We start from the raw sequence: 19,626 nt of genomic DNA on the forward strand, positions 1-19,626 counted from the left end.
CAGCAATGATTTTCCAGTTGCTGGCTTTTTTAGTTGTGCAGCCTTCTAATATTTCTGCTTGAATTCTTTCACGACAGAAGCAAATGAAAATTACACCGTGGTTTTTAGGTCTCTGTTCCCTGATTTTTGCTTGTCATGTCATGAACTTCTTCGAAGCAGTGAAATGGCAGCCCATCTCCCTGAGAGCTCCAGACAGATTTCTAAAGTTGTCTTGTTAACAGCTTGTCAGAAACCTACATTTCAGTCTCGCTGAGTTTATATCATGCAAAAAAAAAAAAAAAAGTTGCTGGAAATTATGATTTTTACAGGTTCTGACATTTTTCTAAAGAACTGAAATGCTCAAGGCTGCTGTCTCCCTTAACAGGCTGTGCTGTTTTGGGTAATATTCTGCGTTGCATCAACTGAACATCAGAGCAACATTCAGTTTCTTCCCTTTAACATGTTCTTTGAATTATTTAAGGTGTTTTGATGTTGGCTAGAATTCGTAACAAAGTCCTCCAGCTTTTATCCTAAAATATCAAAAAGGTTGAGATTTTTTTCCTTCCCCCCCCCCTTTTCTCCTTCTTCCCTAACCCTTCCTCCCTCCCTCCTCCCGCTTTTAATAGATCCTTGCATGGATCATCAGGGGACTTTCTTTTATGTTGTACAGCATGAAATGACTTAGTCAGGGTCTTCCTGATTAATTTATGAGTGCTAAGGAAAAGGGAAGGGGGGAAAAAACAGTCCTTGAGGGATTGACCCTAAGCTGCAGCAGATCAACTCAATTTTATGGAATGAAAAGAGACTTAAACAGTATTTTTAGCGTTGGTTTCTCGACCCGCAGAGGTGGGGAAGCTCCCTGCATCCGCCAGGCTGGAGTAGGGCGAGAGGAACCCGTCTCTCCGGGTGGCTGCTGGAGTGAAGCTCCACTCTTTGGAGGCACCGAGCACGTTTAGAGTTAAAGCTGTGGCAGATTGGTGGATTAATGTGCTCTGCCTCCAAGGGACAAATGCTCTTTTTTTTTTTTCTTTTCCCTTTTCCCTTCCCCTTGCTCCCTCCTTCCCCACTCTGGGCTTGCAGATGACAGCTGTTGGTCACTTAACAAAATGTCCTCTTGATTGCTGCTTCACAACAGGGGCCCCCTCAGACCAAACAGCACATAGCCAGTACAATGCATCACTGCCCCTCAAAATTAGTTATAGTGCTCAGGGCTATTCTTGGCTGCCATAGCTAATACTCTCTTGCTGTTCTTCTCTCTCCCCCTCGCCCTCCCCCTCCGCAGACAAAGGCTCAGCCTATACATCTGTAGTGCTCATAACCTCCCCCTTCCCCCAGCCAAATGCTGAGGAGAGAAAGGGAAAAAAAAAATTGCTGCCCTGAGGCTCAATCTGTTTCTTACAGCTCTACCCCGGCACTTGGAAGCCTGAGCTGGTCTAGCCATGGGGAGGCCCTGACTCATTTCATCAAGCTGTCAGGGAGGCAGTGGAGCTAAGAGGACTCTGCTGCCTGGGGCAAGTTCAAGTCAACATTCGATTTCCGTCCTCCCCCCGGCCCCCGCCTTTCGCTTGGACACTTTCTGTGCTCTGGATCTAAACTTCTCCCCGAGCTGCAGCAGCTCACAGCTTCTTGCCAGGAGGAAGGACTTGTGGGACCTTATAAAGGACACAGTGGCAAAATTGCTGCAATAAATCAGTGGCCCTCTGACACTTGGCGGTAGCTTAATGTTTTGGCACTTTCTTTCCTGTGTATGCCTCAAGTCCCATTAGCAAGCTTTTCTGTCAGTCTGGCTCATGATAAAACTCTCTCTTCCTATCATCTTAAGCAAGCCCCTGCAGACATGAATCCGATGCCAGACTTAATAGGAAACAACACCCTCCCCCTGCACACACGAGCGCATCCCTACGCGCTGTGCTGAGAACTGCTCCCGGGAAGTGAGCTCAGAGGGCATGGAGAGGGGAGGGCTCTCAAAAATAGGCTTGATTTTACTTCTTCCTTTAAAAGAAACATTGACAACCTGGGATTTAAACCTCACTCTTCCCGGAGCCTCACTATTAAAAGAAAATTCAGTAACTAAATATGGTTGGAAATAATAAGGTAGCAGTAACATGGCCACCCTCTGGGGCTGTGAGTGGGTGTGCAACCTCTGTAGGTATCTACACTGTTCATATATTCTATGCAACTTTTTACATATATATTCTACCCTGCCATCTTGCATGGTATTGTTATAGACTGTGTATTTAATATTTTTGCCTCCTCTTCCCTCAGCCTTGCGCTTCCCCAGACATTTGTAGTTGCAGGTAGACTGGTTAGATTACATGTCCCTCCAGGCTGGGATCTGTTTCTTCACATGACTAGCTTAGATGTCTATCACCCACTGCTTAATCATAATGTAAATAATATCTGTAGGTATGTGTGTTTGTGTAGAGGGAAAAACAAGCCTTTCTGTCAGCTGTCTGGGCAGGAACCTGTAGCTCCTGTGCTGTACAGTGTCTGGCACAATGGGGCCCAAAGCCTTGAGGCTGTGTAGGCACAACCTGAATCATAAACTGCTGGGTTTGGGTGAAAAAGGAGATAACCAAGTTGATGTTGGTAAGCTGAGGTGACTTCTGTGCAGTTCTCAAAGGCTTGGAGGAAGTGGCTCCATTTGAAATAACAGTGTTTCTCTGCACCTAACCTATGATGTAACACCTAAGTGTTGCCAATCTTGTTGAAGTCTTATGAGAGCTGGGTTGGTTTTGAGTTTGTTTCTTGGAGCTCTTATTCCTGGCATGAGAGAGTTTATATGACTATCTGATTTCACATAAATTAATGTAGCGCTTTTATGATGTGAAGAAAAACTGGATGATCTGGAGGTTAAAACACGGGGGGTAAGAAAAGTCGAAGGATGTTTTCGTGGTTCTTAAACTCAACAGAAAACAACCAGAATCACAGTACAAACAGTTTTAATACAGCTTGCAAGGAGCCCAGTGCCAGTGTAATGGTAAGAGAACGTCCTTTGCCAAATATGCTGTTGCCTGTTTAACAGTAGCCATAAATCCATCTTTACCCCTGTTGAGGTGGTTTGTACAAGAAGGTGATGGAATGCATCAGAGCTCCTTGCCTGGTGGGAAAGCCACGATGGAGGGGAGGTCTTGAAAAGTGAGATTCCACCTCAGCATCAAAAAGAATCAGAAGCCACAGGGCGTGGTCTGCACATGTGGGAGCTCTGCCTGTGATTCCTCAGGTCTTTAGAATGAGGTAAGGGAGCAGGTGGAATGGAGGAGATGGTGGAGGTGCTGCAGTTGCTGAGGTGAAGATTAGGAAAGCACCAGATTTTCTTACTGCTCTGCTCCCTGTACCATCCAGAGCCTGAACCCTCAGCCTGGAGCACGGTCCATCGGCACCAGCCCCCAGATTGTGTCCTGCCCTGGTGAACCCATGGAAGTTCAGCAGAGGCGTTTTGGCACTGGGTCACCCTGCAGGAGTTGTGTCATCCTCCTGTGCAGGGCAGAGCAAAGAGGAGGATGGAGGAACGAGGCCTTTTTGCAGTGCACGGAGCCAATTCTACCTGAGTTATGTGTTGTCTCTGCCGAACCAACCTCGTGGGAGGCTTTCTTCTGACTGGAATCTGTCACTGCAAGAAATTGTTTCCAAAAAGGAGCACAATTAGGAGTCGGCTTTGCAAACATTCTTGGTGGAATTGAGAGGCAATTGGCACAACCCAGTGAATAATCCCTTTAGGAGCCTTTATGAACCCAGCACAATGCGTGTTTACAGTCCCGCTTATAGACCAGGAGTGTTAACAGGCCTTTAGAAAAATCCAGGTAATTGAAGCTTTTGTCTTTCAATGAGCCCCCGTTGCTTTCAACAGTTGCCATTCTCCACAATTTCTTTAACTATTTTTTTTTTGTTTTGACGAGGGCTTTTGTCCCTCAACAACAGCTGCGTGGGAGGTGAGGCCCTGCTGGGTGGTGGCCTGGCCTTCGAAGGGAGCGCCTTGGCCTCCTCCTCCTCCTCCTCCTCTCAAGTTGACTTTTAAGACACATTAAATCCTCTGTGGACAAACCGAAGTTTCTCCTGTGACTTCATTATTCATTTCAGCATCCCTGCGATGCCACACACCCGCCTCAGTGTCTCTGCGCTGGGCTGGGGCTGTGCCGGGACGGGCAATGGAGGCGAGGAGGAGGAGGCTGAAGGCCGTGACCACAGAACCCACCCAGCCCACTGCAACCGTGGGGTTTGGCTCACACACACCCCCAGCAAAGGGAAGGGAAGGGGTCAGCGGTGGTTCTGCTTTTCACAGGTCCGTCAGGGCAGGTTTGGTTTTGCTGTCGTCAGTTTTTCGGTGCTGTTGCTTGTTCAGCAGCCTGTGGGTTCCTGTTTCTCGATGAGAACGTGGGAGACTGTTTCTTTAATGTGAAAAGAAGAAAACCTAAGGGAATTCCGAAACGTGGGGCCTTTTCCACCAAAGCTTGACTGTATTTTCTTCAGGCGTCAGTGGGTTGTTAACCATGAATCTCGAGCTTTCCATTTTTGTGTATGTTAAGCCAAAGTCCAGATTTTATAAATATCAGTGGGTTAATTCTTCCCCCATGATCTCCCATCAAACAGACTGCTTAGCAGCTTTGGGCCAGTTTGGGACTTCATTCTGACGTGGGTTAAGATGTGGTGTTTTGGTGGTTTAAGGCCGCACGGTAGGAATCAGTATAGGGTCAGTTTGTGTGTGTGAGTGACCCTACGCGGCTGGAGAGGTGGGAGAGGAATTGCTTTCATAAGGCAAACACGAAGTCAGGCAACTCTCTGTCACAAATGCAGTGTTTGAAGCACCCATCTTGCAGTCCCAGCTGCGTGGAGGGCTCTGTGTCCACGTGTGGATCCTCATCCACAGCCCCACTGGCTTCTGCAGTTGCAAGACTGATGCAATCATGATTAAAGTAAGGAAGATGTGAGCTAAAATGAAACAAAATTCTTTACCGTCTCTTCCATTTTAAAAGCAATTAATTATGAAGTCTTTACAGATCCTGAATGGGGGAAAATGTATCCTCAGAGAGCAGATGTTTGCTTCATTCGCGTGTCTGTTTATAAAATTTAGCATGTGGATTTGATGGTTCACTGGCTTTTTGCAACTTTCACTTATCTACATGAGACAAAGTTGCATATTGGTACAAAGCAAAATTAGGCATCTAAAGAAAGCAATTCTGCACCTCTTAGTAATGCAAACCATCTGTAATAGGGTTTTATACTCATTATAAATTTTGGAGGTCAAATCTGTTTTCAACAATAAAAAGCCTGGCCTCTTTTTTTAAATATCATAATGCAGTAAGAAATAGGAAGACAAGTTTTGTTAAAAAAACAGAGAGGAGGGCTAAAACACTAACTTGTGTTTGAATAGTAATGGTTACTGAAGTTCAAAAAAATTGTTTACATCTGCTGTCAAAATATTTTTAGGCGAAATTTATTAATGTTTACGATACTGAGGTTTTATTAAACCAGGATTCATAGGCAAAATTGTCTGAGTTTTAATGATAATTTTGAATGTTTTCTAGTCAACAGATTTCTGAGTTTAATTTTTTTGGTTACTTTACAGCAGTGTATCATTCTTTAAATCACTGTAAGAATTAAAATTTGTATCGATATTGCCTGAGTATACAATTTTAAGGAATTGGCTGAGTGCACTAACTTATTTTTATGCCACCCTTATGACAGGTGTAATTCTACTGTGACATGCTTTAGTCTGAACCATGCAAGTTGAATCACGTCATCAAAATCCTCTGTCTCTAAAATATGAGTGTGTATGTTGAATGAGCACAATGACTGAAATTGTGACTTAGGATACTTTTGCATAGGCCGGGTTTGAAGGGTAAAATAGAAGGTCTGTGTGACCCACTCCGCTGTGGTGGTGGTTTGGGGGACTGCACAGTCCCAGCTTGATTGGAGCCCCTCGGGATGGAGGTGAAAGGCTTCCCTCGAGTCAGCCAGTGCTTCTTAGGAGCCTGTAAATAAGAAGTGGACTGCTGTGACTGCATCTTCCCCCACCCCCCACCTTGGTTGTGATGAATGTGTTGCTTTGTCAGCCTGAATTATCGCTGTCTTGAGCAAGCACAAATGCAGCAGGTACTGGGGCAGCCTTTGCCCAGCAAACCTGTTCCAGTGTGTCTCGGTGGGATGGACAATTAGTCCCGTTCCAAGCCCGGAGCAGAGACTTCTCATTGTTTGTGGTTGCGTGACACGGGTTTGGGGAAGTCAGCACACTGTGGTGATTTATCAGGACTGATTTCACATTTGGTTCGTGAAAAACAGAAACTGTGTTTCAGCAACAGAATAAAAGTCTCCAAAAAAGGCACAAATGGCTTGTGGGGAGGTATTTACTAAAGACATGGTTATCTAATGTTCTTGTCTACTACAAAGGAATTGGCTGGGACTTCATGCAGTTTGCTGGCATTAACACTGGGTATTCCCATAGGACTTGCCCACCCACAGCTCCTGGCCCCTGCAGAGCAGTGTCCTGCCTTCCTGACATTCCTTCCTTTTTTCTTTAGGTTCTTTTTTTCCCCAGAATGGTCACACATACAATTAAATCTGTGCACACCCTGCTAAACAGTTGGATTGCTCTGAGAAAAACATGCTGTGGATCAGGTGGGGTGATGTAAAATGGTTTCATTTTGAAAGAAAAAGAGATCTATCTACCTAGTCAAGACTATAGAAAAACAAGTTCTTTAAATCAAGCATTTTCACTTATCATTTCAATTAAATGGGAATAAGGAGCCAGCTGAGCAGTTTTCATTGCAAAGTCACTGTGGGAGACCCCTCTCCTCAAGTATTTGGGGTCAATCATTTCATATGCCAAATAAAAGAAGAAGAGATTAAATATTCTCTCAAAAATCATCAGAAAACTAACAATGTAACAGCTGAAAATTTCTGCTATGTGACTTTAGGGTAGAAGGATGTGACAGGAAAGATTTCCCTTCCCTGCTCCATGAGGAAGGTCTGGACAAAATGACCCAACAGATCCATTTCTTCGTTTACATTCATGACACCAAAGCATGTGCATTCTCATGGACCATTTCCACACTCAGAGCTCGTCCCTGTTACAGAGTTCCCTCATGTTGATCCAGGGAACTCAGTAGGGTGCTGCCAGTTATGGACACCCACCCAGGCCATCCCCATGAGCTGAAGGAGACAATTCCTATTGGGCACCAAGGCTACAAAACACCCTGGCCCCCTTCTGTCAGCATAACAGACACTGAGAGATTTATTTTTGTTCCCAACTGTAAATCTTTCTGAGCTCCAGCCAGTAAGATGTGCATGTCCTGAAACGTTCAGTACTCAAGTTATCTCTCCATCATTTGAGCTGTGAAAATAGAGCATTTCATTTTCAGAGCCTGTAAGAGATTACACTCCAAAAGTCTCTGAGTAAACACTTCCTCCTGGGATCGTGATCTCATTCAAACTAAAAAATGTACCAGAATTTATGATGTATTTTAATTACTATTCTTGGTACCACTCATTAAATTAGAAATTGATTGCCAGTTTCACAGTTTCCTTGTTAGATGACAAAGTGCTTATCAAGGTGAAGCAATGCAAAACTGTTACTATATATTCCACAATTTGGGATGATCAAATGGCATGCTTTTTGTTGTGGTATTCATGTTACGGTGGTTGTTATAATGCAGCACTGATTGTCTTTTTTGTTTAAAGCTCACTTTCTCCCATCCAAGTAAGAGTACACCATAAATTTGTATAAGAGAGAATCTGGCTTTGTCTGGTTTATACCAGCGATGTAAAAGGCATTACTGCACATATCAGAAGTGTGTTTCATTGAACTGTGAACATCATAAACAGCTATCCTAAAGATTTAAGAGGATGATGCAAAAGATCCCTGTACATAAAGGTGTTTCTCAAAATCTTTTTTTCTCTCTCTAATCCACAGTGTGACAGCGAGAGCGATATAGACGATAAGGTAAGACTGAATTTTCTTCTTTCACATGCTTGGAAATTCCCTGATAGCCAAAATAAGAATGAATTTGAAAATAATGTTTTTCCTCCAGTCTTCATGTCAAATCTAAAAATATCCATAATTGAATGAGAAAGCATCGGACCGGGTACTCTGTGATGTAGCTTTTGTTTGCAGGAAAGAAACCCCCATCAACATAATAGTCTTTCTGGATTATTATGTGAGCATTTGGTGAGTCTTGACTCACAGTGTTAGTGCTGTTTCAGAGGAAGTTTCCTCTGATAACTTGTCAGGAGCCCATATTTTATTTATGGTAACCTTTGAAGATGTCAATTTTGTAACCAGTTTAGAAGATGGGACAACTGGTACCTGCCCTCCAAGGCAGTGTGGTAACTGTCAAGGAGCATTTTGTCATGTTGCATGCATATTTATCACAGAGCAACGGTTTTTCTGACCTTCTTTTGAATACAGAGGTTGGTCATTGAAAGGTTGTAGTCGTGTGTTTGTGTATGGGGATTTCTTGTTTCACCTTTGCAAGGAAAACAGAGAAGTCCCACAACGTGGCACCAGTTGCACCACGCTTTTGAGCATCAAATGTATAAAAGACTTGAGTATTCCTTGCCGGTTTCTCTTCTGGCAGATCAAACTTGGCAGTCTCAGGTTAGATCTCCATCAAACCTTTATTGTATTTTGGCTGTCCAACCTCTTGCATTCATTCATGAGAAGCTGTGGCGTGGAGGCTTCTCCTGGATCAGCATTACAGGAGTGAAGGCTGACTTCAGCAGCCCTATCTCCTCAGCAGCACCCCCAGCTGCAGCCCTGCATCAGAGGTTACCACGAGTTCAGGAGACTACACTAAAAGCTTCCTCTGCTTAAGTCTTTCTGTTAGTATTGTTAGAGATTTAGGAGCATTAAGGTTTCTTCAACTTTTTCTTTTAAAAATCCCATTATATACTAAATATCCCTGGAATGTGGCAAAAGCTGTGTTTTGAGATGAAGGCTTGATTGAAGAGAAACATTTAAATATATGTGTTGAATGAAAGGTACTGTGCATAGTTTATTTTATATTATTCTGGTTTTAATTTTGTAAATATATATGTGTATGTATGTAAAAAGTCACTCCCTGAAACAACCCCCACCCCCCGAGTTCTGTTTCTTACAAGGTTACACAGCAGCAGAGCTGACAGCAGGGGTGGTGAGGGTAAAAAATTATTCCCTAAAAGCTTAGATACCACGGGGTTAAAACATTTCTTAGACTGCCCAATCAAAGAAAGTAAAAGCAATCACTTAGAAAACTGTTTAAAGATCTGCCAGTCAAACCTCAGATGAAGTTGTAAGTGACATGTAGTTTTATTATACAGCTATGCTATTAATGATTATCTAAATTACACTGGTAGACCCAGCTAGCGGCATTACATCTGAGACTGACGTTTGTTAGATTAGGTTTGACTTCACCTTGTAGAGAAGAAATTGAAATCTGAACAACATTGATTAGCTTTCAGAATGTGGGATCTGAGGTTACCTTCAGAGGAAGCTGCACTGTGTTTGGCTGGTAACTTACTGTCCTTTACAGCAAATGAAAGGCTGTTATAGTGTTCTTTCCCATTAATATGGCATTTCTTTACATATGTGTAACTGCAATTTGACCTTCTAGGCTCACGTATTTCCCAGCTGCCTTCTCCTTAAGGTGACTCCGCCTTAATAACAACATTTCTTTTCTTCATAAGGAGAGCAGCACAAGATCATCATCTTTCTATCTCTTGCCTGATCTGTAGAGACATGAGACATGACACAGTTCTATTAAATAGGTCTCTGGAATTAAGTGAGGTTTCTTTTCATGTCAGCAAAGACGTGGGCACATGCATGTAAACTCACCAGGGTTGAAGTGAAGATGCTTCAAACCTTTCATAGGGATAATGTAAGTGCAACATTGCCTTCCAGTCGGGGAACAGAAGGGCAGCCTGACTTGCTGTGTTGGTACCTGGCATACTACACTCCTCTGGAAACTCGTCCAGTGTCTGTCTAAAGCTTAACCTGCCTGATGCAACAAGGAGCTATAAAAATATTGGTGTGGATATCCTGAGGGATTACACTCATTTTCCCCCTTCCATGTGTTGGCAAAACATATCTCCTATAACACTCCCTGACTGTTGCAGCCAGGTGGAGAATTCACCCTCCTGCCCAGCCCAGCATCGGGCTCCCAAATTCCCTAATGGCTCGGCTGCATTTCCCAGTGCTACAGAACAGTCCTGCTTTCCTGCTTGGTCAGCAAGGAGCAGCTTTTCCTGGGTGCACCTACACACACTGGCACTAACGAAGGGCAGGGCAGGAATTACTAATGTGCTTGTGATTTGCATAACATTTGTTGTCAGTCATAAACAGCGGATCACCGTTGTCTGCGTGTAACTCACGAGGAAAGCAGACAAAGAAAGAAGTTCATGCACAAGTACAAACTGAGTCAGCAACAGAGGTAGAAGCAAAACTGAAATTTTCCACCTCCTACTTCTCTCTCTGTACAGTGCTAGTAATTATCCACTATTTATTTAGTTCATAGGTATATGGGCTATTGAGCTCTTAATGTTTTCAGACATAGACATTAGAGTAAAATTGAGGTTTTACCCTCGCTGCATTGTAAAATATAAACACACTCCTGATGGTTTGGGTTTTTGTCTTGTGCAGTGTTGTGCAGGACTCCAGGGGAGAAAAGTAATTGAGCATAGTCAGTCACACGTACAGTGTCTCAGAACCAAGGAGCCATTACCTTAGTGCAAGGTACAGTTCCACAGCAGATTGTGAGAGTGTTTCCAACCAGTGCACTGCTGTTTTTAATAATCAGAGAAGAGGAGCTCAAGGCTGGGGACTTGTCTATCCCATCTACTTTCTGAGAACTGTCTCTGGCCAAGTATAGCCTTTCACTTCTGCATCACTGCTGAAATCTCAAAGGAAGGAAGTGGGATGACACTTTCTCACACCTATCATTCTGTCACCACGCACTTCTCAAAGAACTGTTCGAGATACCCAGGCTAATAAAGTGAGCTGTCCAGCCATTTAACCAAGCGAGAAACTTAACAAGTCATGCGTTCTGAGAGATGGAAATGCAAATCCTGGTCCTGCATGTTCTGTGAAGGACGTTGGGCTGGACTCTGCAGCTGTTAGGAGGGTTGTAGGGTGGTTTGTCGAAGCTGTGAAAACGATACTGTGCTTTTTGTGAGGGAAGAGGGAGAGAAAGGGAGTCAGTCTGATGGTTGTATTACACTGTCTCTGCTCTGTGCAATAGCTGCGATGTGAAGCTCACGGTCCATAAACATTGTTACTGAAAATATATACTTCCTTTAATAGCAACAACAGCATTAACAGATAGCAATTACCCTTCATTTTCAGGAACTATAAAGTCTCCATTAATTCAAGATTTATGTAGTTATAGCATTTAGCACAGGAATAACACCACAGAGAATTGGTTTATACACATGTAATGAGAGAGCTTATGGCATACTTTAGTGAACATTAACATAATAGAGTAATATAAACCATCAACAGTTCCACTTATTGTCTCTTACCTGCTTTAGCATCACTGTGAAAAGTGGCTAGCAGCTTGGTAATGTGCTCTGTTAAATGGTGTTCTGCAGAAAGCCAAAAGTCAACTTGTGTAAAACAAGGGAATGAGTAATCTCTGCTCGTTACTCCAAAATGTTGCTCTCATTTTTTTAATAACAGTGTTCAAGATTGCATTAAAAAAAAGAAAAAAGGCTATTTCTTTCTTTAAAAGTAATTCCTTGTTCATCTTCTTTTAGTCATGGATTTCTGTCTGCTGTGTGCAAAACTGTGGCTTGTCAGCTTAATTACGTGGCCCTGCAGTGTAAGCGAGCTCTCCAAACCAGGGTATCAAGCATTCTTCACTTAATGTGGTGCTAAGTAAGATGTACAAAAACTGGAACTGCATTTCTGAGTTGAATCAGCATTTACCGTGTATTGGCTTTCTGCTTTGTGTTTTAGCTGTAGTAAGCAACCTCAGAGACAGGTGAAGTTATATCCGAGATGGAAACAAAAAGTTCTGAAGTCAGGTTTCTAAATCAGTGTTTTCACGTGACTTTCTGCAGCAGCCCAGTGAGTTTATTAGGTCCTGCTTTGGGCAGTGTGAATCAGCCTTGCCGTGCTGGAGTTTGCTGTGCTCATTCCTGAGTCCCAGGAGGTGCCTGGAGGGGTCAGCAGCACAAGAGGAGGTGCAGTTCAGCCCCGGATGGATGGGAGGAGGAGCAGCACGGAGGTGCACGGCCCAAGGGGGAGATCACAGGAAAGGGGCTCGGGTAAATGGGGGGACACTGTCAACAACAGCTCTGTCTCAGCACAGCAGCAGCCTCCTTGTTGTCCAGCTTTGATTTTGCAGGTAATAAGGTGAAGGGGGGATTTGTAGGTGTTTAGGTTTTAGGAGGCATTTGAGAGGGCAAGTCAGGGAGCTTTATGGCCGTGAATGGGAAGTTATTCTCTGCAGCAAAAGGCACAGTGGCAAGTAGTAAGGAGGTGCTTATTTGAATTTAACAAGGGAGTGATCAAGTCAGACCAGTGAGAGATGGAAGTTTACAGCAATGCTGAATGTCAGTGTTGGGAAGAAGAGGTAAGCTGTGAAAGAGTCAAAACGTGAAGAGTGACAGTTTGGCATTTGGGAAGTGGGAAGCTGTGCAGCAAGCAAAGCCACAGACTAGGAAAATGATCTTCCAGCAGCTTTTCCTTGGCACAAGGACACAGGTACATCAGCTGTCACCAGGGGAAAGGTTAAAATGGTAAATGAAAGGTGAGGTAGTGAGAGCTTGATCAAGAACTTAGTTGTGTGGATGAACAGAGGATGCTCATTATGTTACAGAGAACAAGGATATACAGGACTTAAACATGGGTTGAATATCACGATGTTGGGAGTGTTGGAAGTCAAAGAGAGTGATGAGAACTGTGGGCTTGAGTGAGAGATGGAGGTGATAAGAGTGGAAGCAATGAGAAGAATAAACTGTGTGGAAGATCTGGGAGATGAAACTGTCACTGCTGTTTCAGCTGTATTGACCTTGAAAGGGTATCCTCAGTCCCACAGGAAAAATCATAGTTTAGGCAGCAGGAGAAAGGGGTGTAATAATGGAGAGAGGTCTAGGAGTTGCTCTAGTAGGAATGGTCACTCTGTGTATGAGATTACCCAGCAATAAGATAAAGCCCCCACCAGCACTTTTTCTGGAAGCTTCTCTTCCCCTGCTCCTTATCTAGCAATGGAAAAAGTGGGTTCCATCTGATAAGTCTGTTGTTTCCATGAGGCTGGAAGTTTAGTTTCCACTTCAGGTAATCTGTAATTTGCTGTTTTTAAAGCCTACCCAAGCCAAGGTCCTCGAACTGGTTTTGTCCATCGTTCAAATGTCCTTTTTTCTGAAAAATTAAACTTGGTACTTTTCCAGAAATTCAGATTCTTACTGGCTGCAGCAGAAGGGAAAGATCAAACATGGAATTGAACCAAGGGCTTTCACATGGCAGTATTTGCGCTTCTGTTAGCATTACACTTCAGTCTGTGACAGTTTTCAGCTGTGGCTAATAATGAGAAGTCTCCATTTGCCAGTTACTTCCCAGCTGGGTTCTCAGACAGGATTTCAGTGGTCCTTTTACCATAAGATGTCCACTCAGCAGTGCTGAATGCTGCTGTGGAACCCTGTGCCTGGGCTGTGCTGCAGGCTAGCATCACTCAGTAGTGTTGCATATGTACATGTGCATGCACACACATGCACAGCATCAGTGCTCCTTCTAAGCTTTAATTCTTACAGACTGAAAGCCTAGTGATACAGGGTGAAAACCAGTGAGAAAGCTGACTCCCATGTAGTAGTAACTGGGCAAAGATGGTTAATTTTCCTAATGGAAGAAAGGCTCTGTTTTACAGACAAGCTGCATGTTGTTATTAAGAACAGATCTGCTTTTTAAACAATATCAAAATATTGAATTTAAAATAACCTTGTAGGCCTTGAAAGATTTGGGTGCTATAAACAGGCAAATGTAATGTTGTTGCCAGTACAGGAAGACAAAAATTCACCACTCAGTGAATTTATGTTATTTCATCGTTCTCCATGAACAGATTTACCAGCAAAATAGCATCCTCTAAGCCCACTGCATTCCCAGTTCCCTCAGTTGCTCTTTGGGAAATACCAGATGGGGGAGAGACTTGGCATGCCCTCAGCTTCCATCGTTCCACCCACCATGTGCAGGGAGCAGACACAAAGGTTCCCACTGAAACTTGGGGCAGTTGAGTTAAGCCCTGGAAGCCCTTCCAGAGGGAGAGGAGCCTTCCAAGTTGAGCTTCTCAGCTGCAACTCCAGTAAATAATATTAATAATAATGGCCCTCCTTGACCTTTGTATTTAAATAAAGCAAAAGTGCAGCTGAGAAAATGAGTCAGAACTTCAGCACCAATGTTCTCCCCTCCTACTGAGATTTTGTGTTTTCTTCTTGTCCAGACAAAACCTCAAATTTTAAATACATTATTCTGTACATAAAAAGCTGAGTCATCACAGTCTGTGGTGCCCATATTCATTCTTGAAAATATGGAGAAAAAAAACTTTCAGAGCAAACAATGAGAAGAGCCTTCGAGTTTGCTGACAAAAATCCATCATTAACTCGCATAAAAGAACTGAAGAGATCTTATGGAGAGCTCTTGGGCATGGCAGGATAATTCCAGTTCTGCTGCTGGCAGTCAGCATGTCCCTAACTCTCTGCTTTCTCCATTGTTTAACATCTCCCTGTCCCAGTTCCCCATCCAGCATTTTCTTATCTTACCAGGGACCTTGTGAAGAAACTTTTGAGAGTTGAGGCATCAGGGAAGAGAACAATCTTGTACAGCTGTCTGACCACATCAAGAAACACCATTATAACACAGCCTTAAATCCAAAGGCAATGGCAGTAACTCCTTGGAAGGTGATCAGAAAGAACAGAACAGAGTGGACTGGTGATAGGAATTGACAGTTGAGTTAGGTAATTCCATTAATTAAATCGAATTATATAATTAACCGTAAAGATGCCAAGAAGATGAGAATTTTGGAGGGTGCCTACTCCAGCAGCTGCAGTTGCAGGCCCTCACTTGGCTTGCAGAGTTTCTCACGTGTTCCAGGATTGTTTACCAGGTTAATGCAGAAGAGCACAGTGTGCAGCACTGTGTCCCCTGTGCAGGTGTGAAGGATACAGCTCAAGGATGGCCCATGAGTCAGCTTTGGGTTTTGTAGCTTTCCAGCAGTTCTTGCTTCTGGGTCTCATATGCAACAAAATCCAAACAAGGTTTCACAGGAGTTTTCCAGATATGTAAGAGGCAGCAACAACATTTTTATCAGCAGTAAAGACTAGAAGTGATGCCTGCCTGGCCTTGCTTGGGAATTCACCCTTACTGAAAGCATCGTGCTTGAAATGGGTGTTCTGTTGCCAAGGTGAGTCTTCTCTCTCTTATCAGCTGCTGTTTTCACTTATCAGCTGCTTATCAACTGCTTCTTTTGTCTGCCAGATCAGTAAGGGGCTTGTCATGGCACCCTGTGTGAGGAGATGCTTCAGCTGCTGCTGCCCAGCCTTTGCTTTGCAGCCTCAGGGACAAGAGTTCTGGCTTCCCACAGAAATGCTTTACAGAGAAAACTCCAAGCAAGACAGGCTAAAATATTTACAAACATGTTTGTGAAAAAGCTTCCCTCCCCTCCCTGCAGGATCACCCCTCAGTTCCAGCTCTGGCTGCAGTACAGACGTGGGCTCACACGGTTCTCCCCAGGCAGCAAGGGACAGTCCTTGTCTGTCAGTCACCTGTGAGCCCTCAGCTCCAGGTGTAGACCAGGAGTGAGTCAGTCATTTTTGGTGCTGTGATCTGGCTCCCTGCCTCCTCTCCCACATCTTCCTTTTGATCCCTGCTGCACTGTGGAAGCCTCTGCCAGCAGACTGGGCTCTGTTCCTGCCCTGGCTGCTCCTGGGATGGGGAATTGAACCTTCCTCTGCTCTGCCCACCCTTGATGCTCAAAGCAGCCTATAGCATGTTACCTGCAAACACAACAGTTTTCCCTCATCACAAAATTCAAGTTAGCATATCACTTCTGATTCCATATTGATTATTATTAGTTTCTCTGTATGTACTTAAAGACTGTGTAATTCAAGTTAGTATTTTGTACTTTTTAACGTTTCTTGGTGATATTTTACCATCAAGGTGATGGTAGTTTACCAGCTGCAGTTTAGCCAGCTGCGTTTTTCTTGAGAAGGAAAATATTCTCCTTTGCAAATGACTCACGTTTGGTTTTGTAGTATCTGAAAGTTCTACTTGATTTCTGTTGTGGCTCTTAGTCTTCCAAAGTTTCTGTATTTTGGTGAGTTTCCTCTAATTTTGTTTGATGTCCGTGTGACTGTCTGAGGAATGTGATTTTACATTTCAGTCAGAGCTGTGCACGAGTTCAGAACGGAGCAGGGGTTGGATGAAGCTTCTCTGAGTTCTTGTCTGCCTAAGACAAGATGATGAGCGTGGCAGGATGAGTGCAGGCCAAAGCAGAGGTGAATCTGCAGCTTGGGCTCTGCAGCACATGCTGCTGCACAGCTCCTGCCAACACTGTGTCCAGAGTGTCAGAGGCATCAGCAGTTCTACCTGATCAGATCCACTGATGCCCAGGCTTCCACTCCTCGATGGTCAGGTTGGAATATCTCACACACACACACACAAGTATTGGTTTCCAAGCCTTTCCTTGGCCTTTCCCACACCTGTGTCAAAATTAGTTGGAGATCTTTACCCAAATCTTTGGCAGCAGCTGACTCAATTTGTGGTTTACTACTCCTGACAGTTTATTGGGGAAGCAAAGCGCGCCTTCATCTCCAATAATAAACAGCCCACCCGCCGACACTTTGACAGACTTAATGGTTTTTTTATACAAAAATGGACAGACTTAATGTTTCGACTGTAGCGATCATCTGTCCTGATCTCCTTAATGAAATTAGATTAAGTGCACCTGGGAAAATGCTGAGACGGCACATTGCCTTCATCACCTTCCTTAATTTAAAACCAATTTGCGGGGAAAATATCCTCTGAAGCTGAGGGAGGCAGAGAGAAGGGGGAGGGAAGGGGATTTTAAAATCTATCTGGATAGCTACTGGCAGTTTTAATTCCTTTCCCTGCTGGCAATGTGAAATATTAACAGCCTTAAGAACAGGGAGTTTAAAGACTTACTAACCTTTCTGCCTTTCTTTGGGGAAACAGAAACAAAACAAAATCTTTGCCATCCAGATCACATATAGGAACAAAGTCTGGGGCATGCTGGGGCTTGGAGTTGGGGCTGGGCAGGGAAGAGAGAAACAGTTGAAATATGAAAGTGTCCTTTCCAAGAGTTAGACCATGTTTTCCTAAAATGGATTGTAACCTCTGGGTGTTGGTGATGCTCACTGTCTGTTACCTTGATAACGATTTACTTGTGCAGAAAAATAGTAATTTGCCTACATAGCTGTGAAATCAGGTGCAATATGTGCAATATGATGTGACCTGAAAATGAGTGCAAATGTTCCTTTGGCTCATTCTGAGGAGAGCAAGAAACATGTCTTTTTAATTAAAAATAAAACGTCGCAGAGAATAATCGCAACTGTTTTTCCATGAAGGATGATTCCCGTTCCCTCACTCTGACTCCATGGTTGGAAGCACACTGACAGGCAGCTCAAGGTCTTCCACCACTGAGGTGGTCAGAGGGTAGTCTGTGATAGGCTGGAAAGTCTCTTTATAGCAGAATTTTAAATGCTTACAGCCTTTGTGATTTGGACCACTCAGAACCTCAGTTGTGGTAACCTGTGAAGAAAAAGTCATTCAGAACAACCATGTTGAAAGTCCCAGTTAAATTATATTTATTAGTGAAGTTGGGGCCCAATTTTTCAAAAGTGCTCCTCACCCTAATCAAAGTCAGCAGTGTCTGTGGACGCTCAGAGTATCCCAAAATCTGTTCAACCATCTTTCCCCACTTGACTGGTCTATCACTGGGACTCCTTGTGTAAGTGGGAGTTTGTATAAGAAGCCCAGTTGCTGTCAATGAATAATTTAAATAGCTTAAGCCTCAGACATGCTTCTTAATAATGAGGGAAATCAGCCCCATATGTCCTTGTCCATAAATACTAGAAGATGGGGACAAGTCACTTTTAAATGGGATTCATTTATTTTTAAATGGAATCGTGATAAGTGTTTAAAAGGTAATCAAGCATGTGTCGCTATCCTGAATATTATAAATATAAAAGAACATTAGCCTAAAATTGAAAGGGATTCCATTCATATATAAACTGAATTGAGCTATCATGCAAGGATAAAAGTGCAGAGTAACCTTTGGTGACTAACAAAGATATTAAAGTGTCTGTTCTTTTTGTTAGTTGCTACAAGGGTAGCTGAAGTGACCATTGTGTGTTACACATGTCACTGTATATTAGGGACACTCAGATCCTGGTTACTGAGTGACTGCAGCCACTTTTACCCTCTTTAAATCTGTAGATAATCTCACCCTACCTGCAGAAGGTGAAGTTGAAGAAAGCAGGATTTCTTGTATCGTGGTTATTGAGCTTGTCCCCATAAAAAGACATATATCCCACCAAAAAGGTCTTCTTCCCATCCTTGTATTTTTAGTTCCCCTTTTCTGTGAAATGGGAGTTTCTTGTCCTACTTTTCAAGATCCTGCACCACGCCACCTTTTCCCATCTCTCAGTTTTTGTCTGACAGCATCTCTGACACCTCCTCTGCTCTGCCCGTGCTGCTGGCCCTGGGCTGGAAGCTGCCAATCTCTCCTTGGTGGTTTTCTCCATGAGACAGGCTACCTTCAAGGACAAATCTGTGGCTCTTCCCCTCAAAACCTACCCAATGTTATATATAGGATGGTGTGCATTTGGTGGTTGCCTGTATTTACTGCGAGTGTTATATTTTAGAATCCGTAAGACAGAGAGCCCATACTGAGGCATGGGGAAGGGGAGAAGTATTCCTGCCAGCTAGATGATAGTTATTTTTAGTAGTACTGTAAAGTCAATTAGAGCTAAAGCAGATCTGTATTAAAAGTTAATTCATATTAAGAATAGCTCTGCACTAGCCACCACTTTCATCTGGAAGCAGGTGCAAGTCCATCTGTGCTGCTTGATTTTAATATGGTCCAGTGCAAAAAAGAGGATGTTTTTAAGCCATCTTATTAGTTTCAAAAGTTATTATATCCCATCTTCTCAGCAAGTCTCTGTGATCACCAGTGTTGAATTGATTTGTCAGTGCTGCCAGTTTGCATTGCCATGGATGCAAAGGAGGCAGGAAGAAGTACAGTTCTTGCCTGGGCAGTCTTACAGTTTCCAACAATAGCTCTTGGCTGTTCAGCTGGTGAATATATTCAGTACAGTAGCAGTGCTTGAAAACATTTCACACAGGCCTGTAAGCCCCAGTGTTCATTGGATTCTTTCTGGGCTGTGCTCTCAAACTTTCTCCTCCCTCCCTACCCTGTCTCCTTTTTGCCTTCCTTCTGCCTTTCAAATCCATCCTGCCCAGTGCAGATAAACAGCACGAAAAGGATGGAGTGGAGGAACAAAAGGTGATGTTGTCACCTCTCAAGGCAGCACTCTTCTTCCCTCTGCTCAGCAGGGTGACCGAGTAAGGCTAAAGTCTGGTTGAGTACCTGAGTCTCCTCTGCACCAGTTTACATGCTCGCTGAAGTGCTGTGAGACAGCAGATTGAACGTGCCCCAGTGCCCT

General features: G+C 43.5%; 1 protein-coding gene across 15 annotated transcripts in view; it reads left to right on the forward strand.

The window, feature by feature from the left end:
- Positions 1–19,626, forward strand: part of FBRSL1 (fibrosin like 1) — a 509,379-nt gene that overhangs the window by 328,655 nt on the left and 161,098 nt on the right. For 14 of the 15 annotated variants that reach the window (XM_032705870.1, XM_032705864.1, XM_032705872.1 and 11 more), the window contains one exon: positions 7,889–7,918. In XM_032705870.1, the coding sequence (XP_032561761.1) occupies positions 7,889–7,918 (30 nt within the window). Of the gene's footprint in view, positions 1–4,054; positions 4,262–7,888; positions 7,919–19,626 lie in introns of those variants that run through there. The other variant, XM_032705876.1, reaches the window with a different exon arrangement.

Source organism: Chiroxiphia lanceolata, chromosome 18, assembly GCF_009829145.1.
Source record: "Chiroxiphia lanceolata isolate bChiLan1 chromosome 18, bChiLan1.pri, whole genome shotgun sequence".
NCBI lineage: Eukaryota > Metazoa > Chordata > Aves > Passeriformes > Pipridae > Chiroxiphia > Chiroxiphia lanceolata.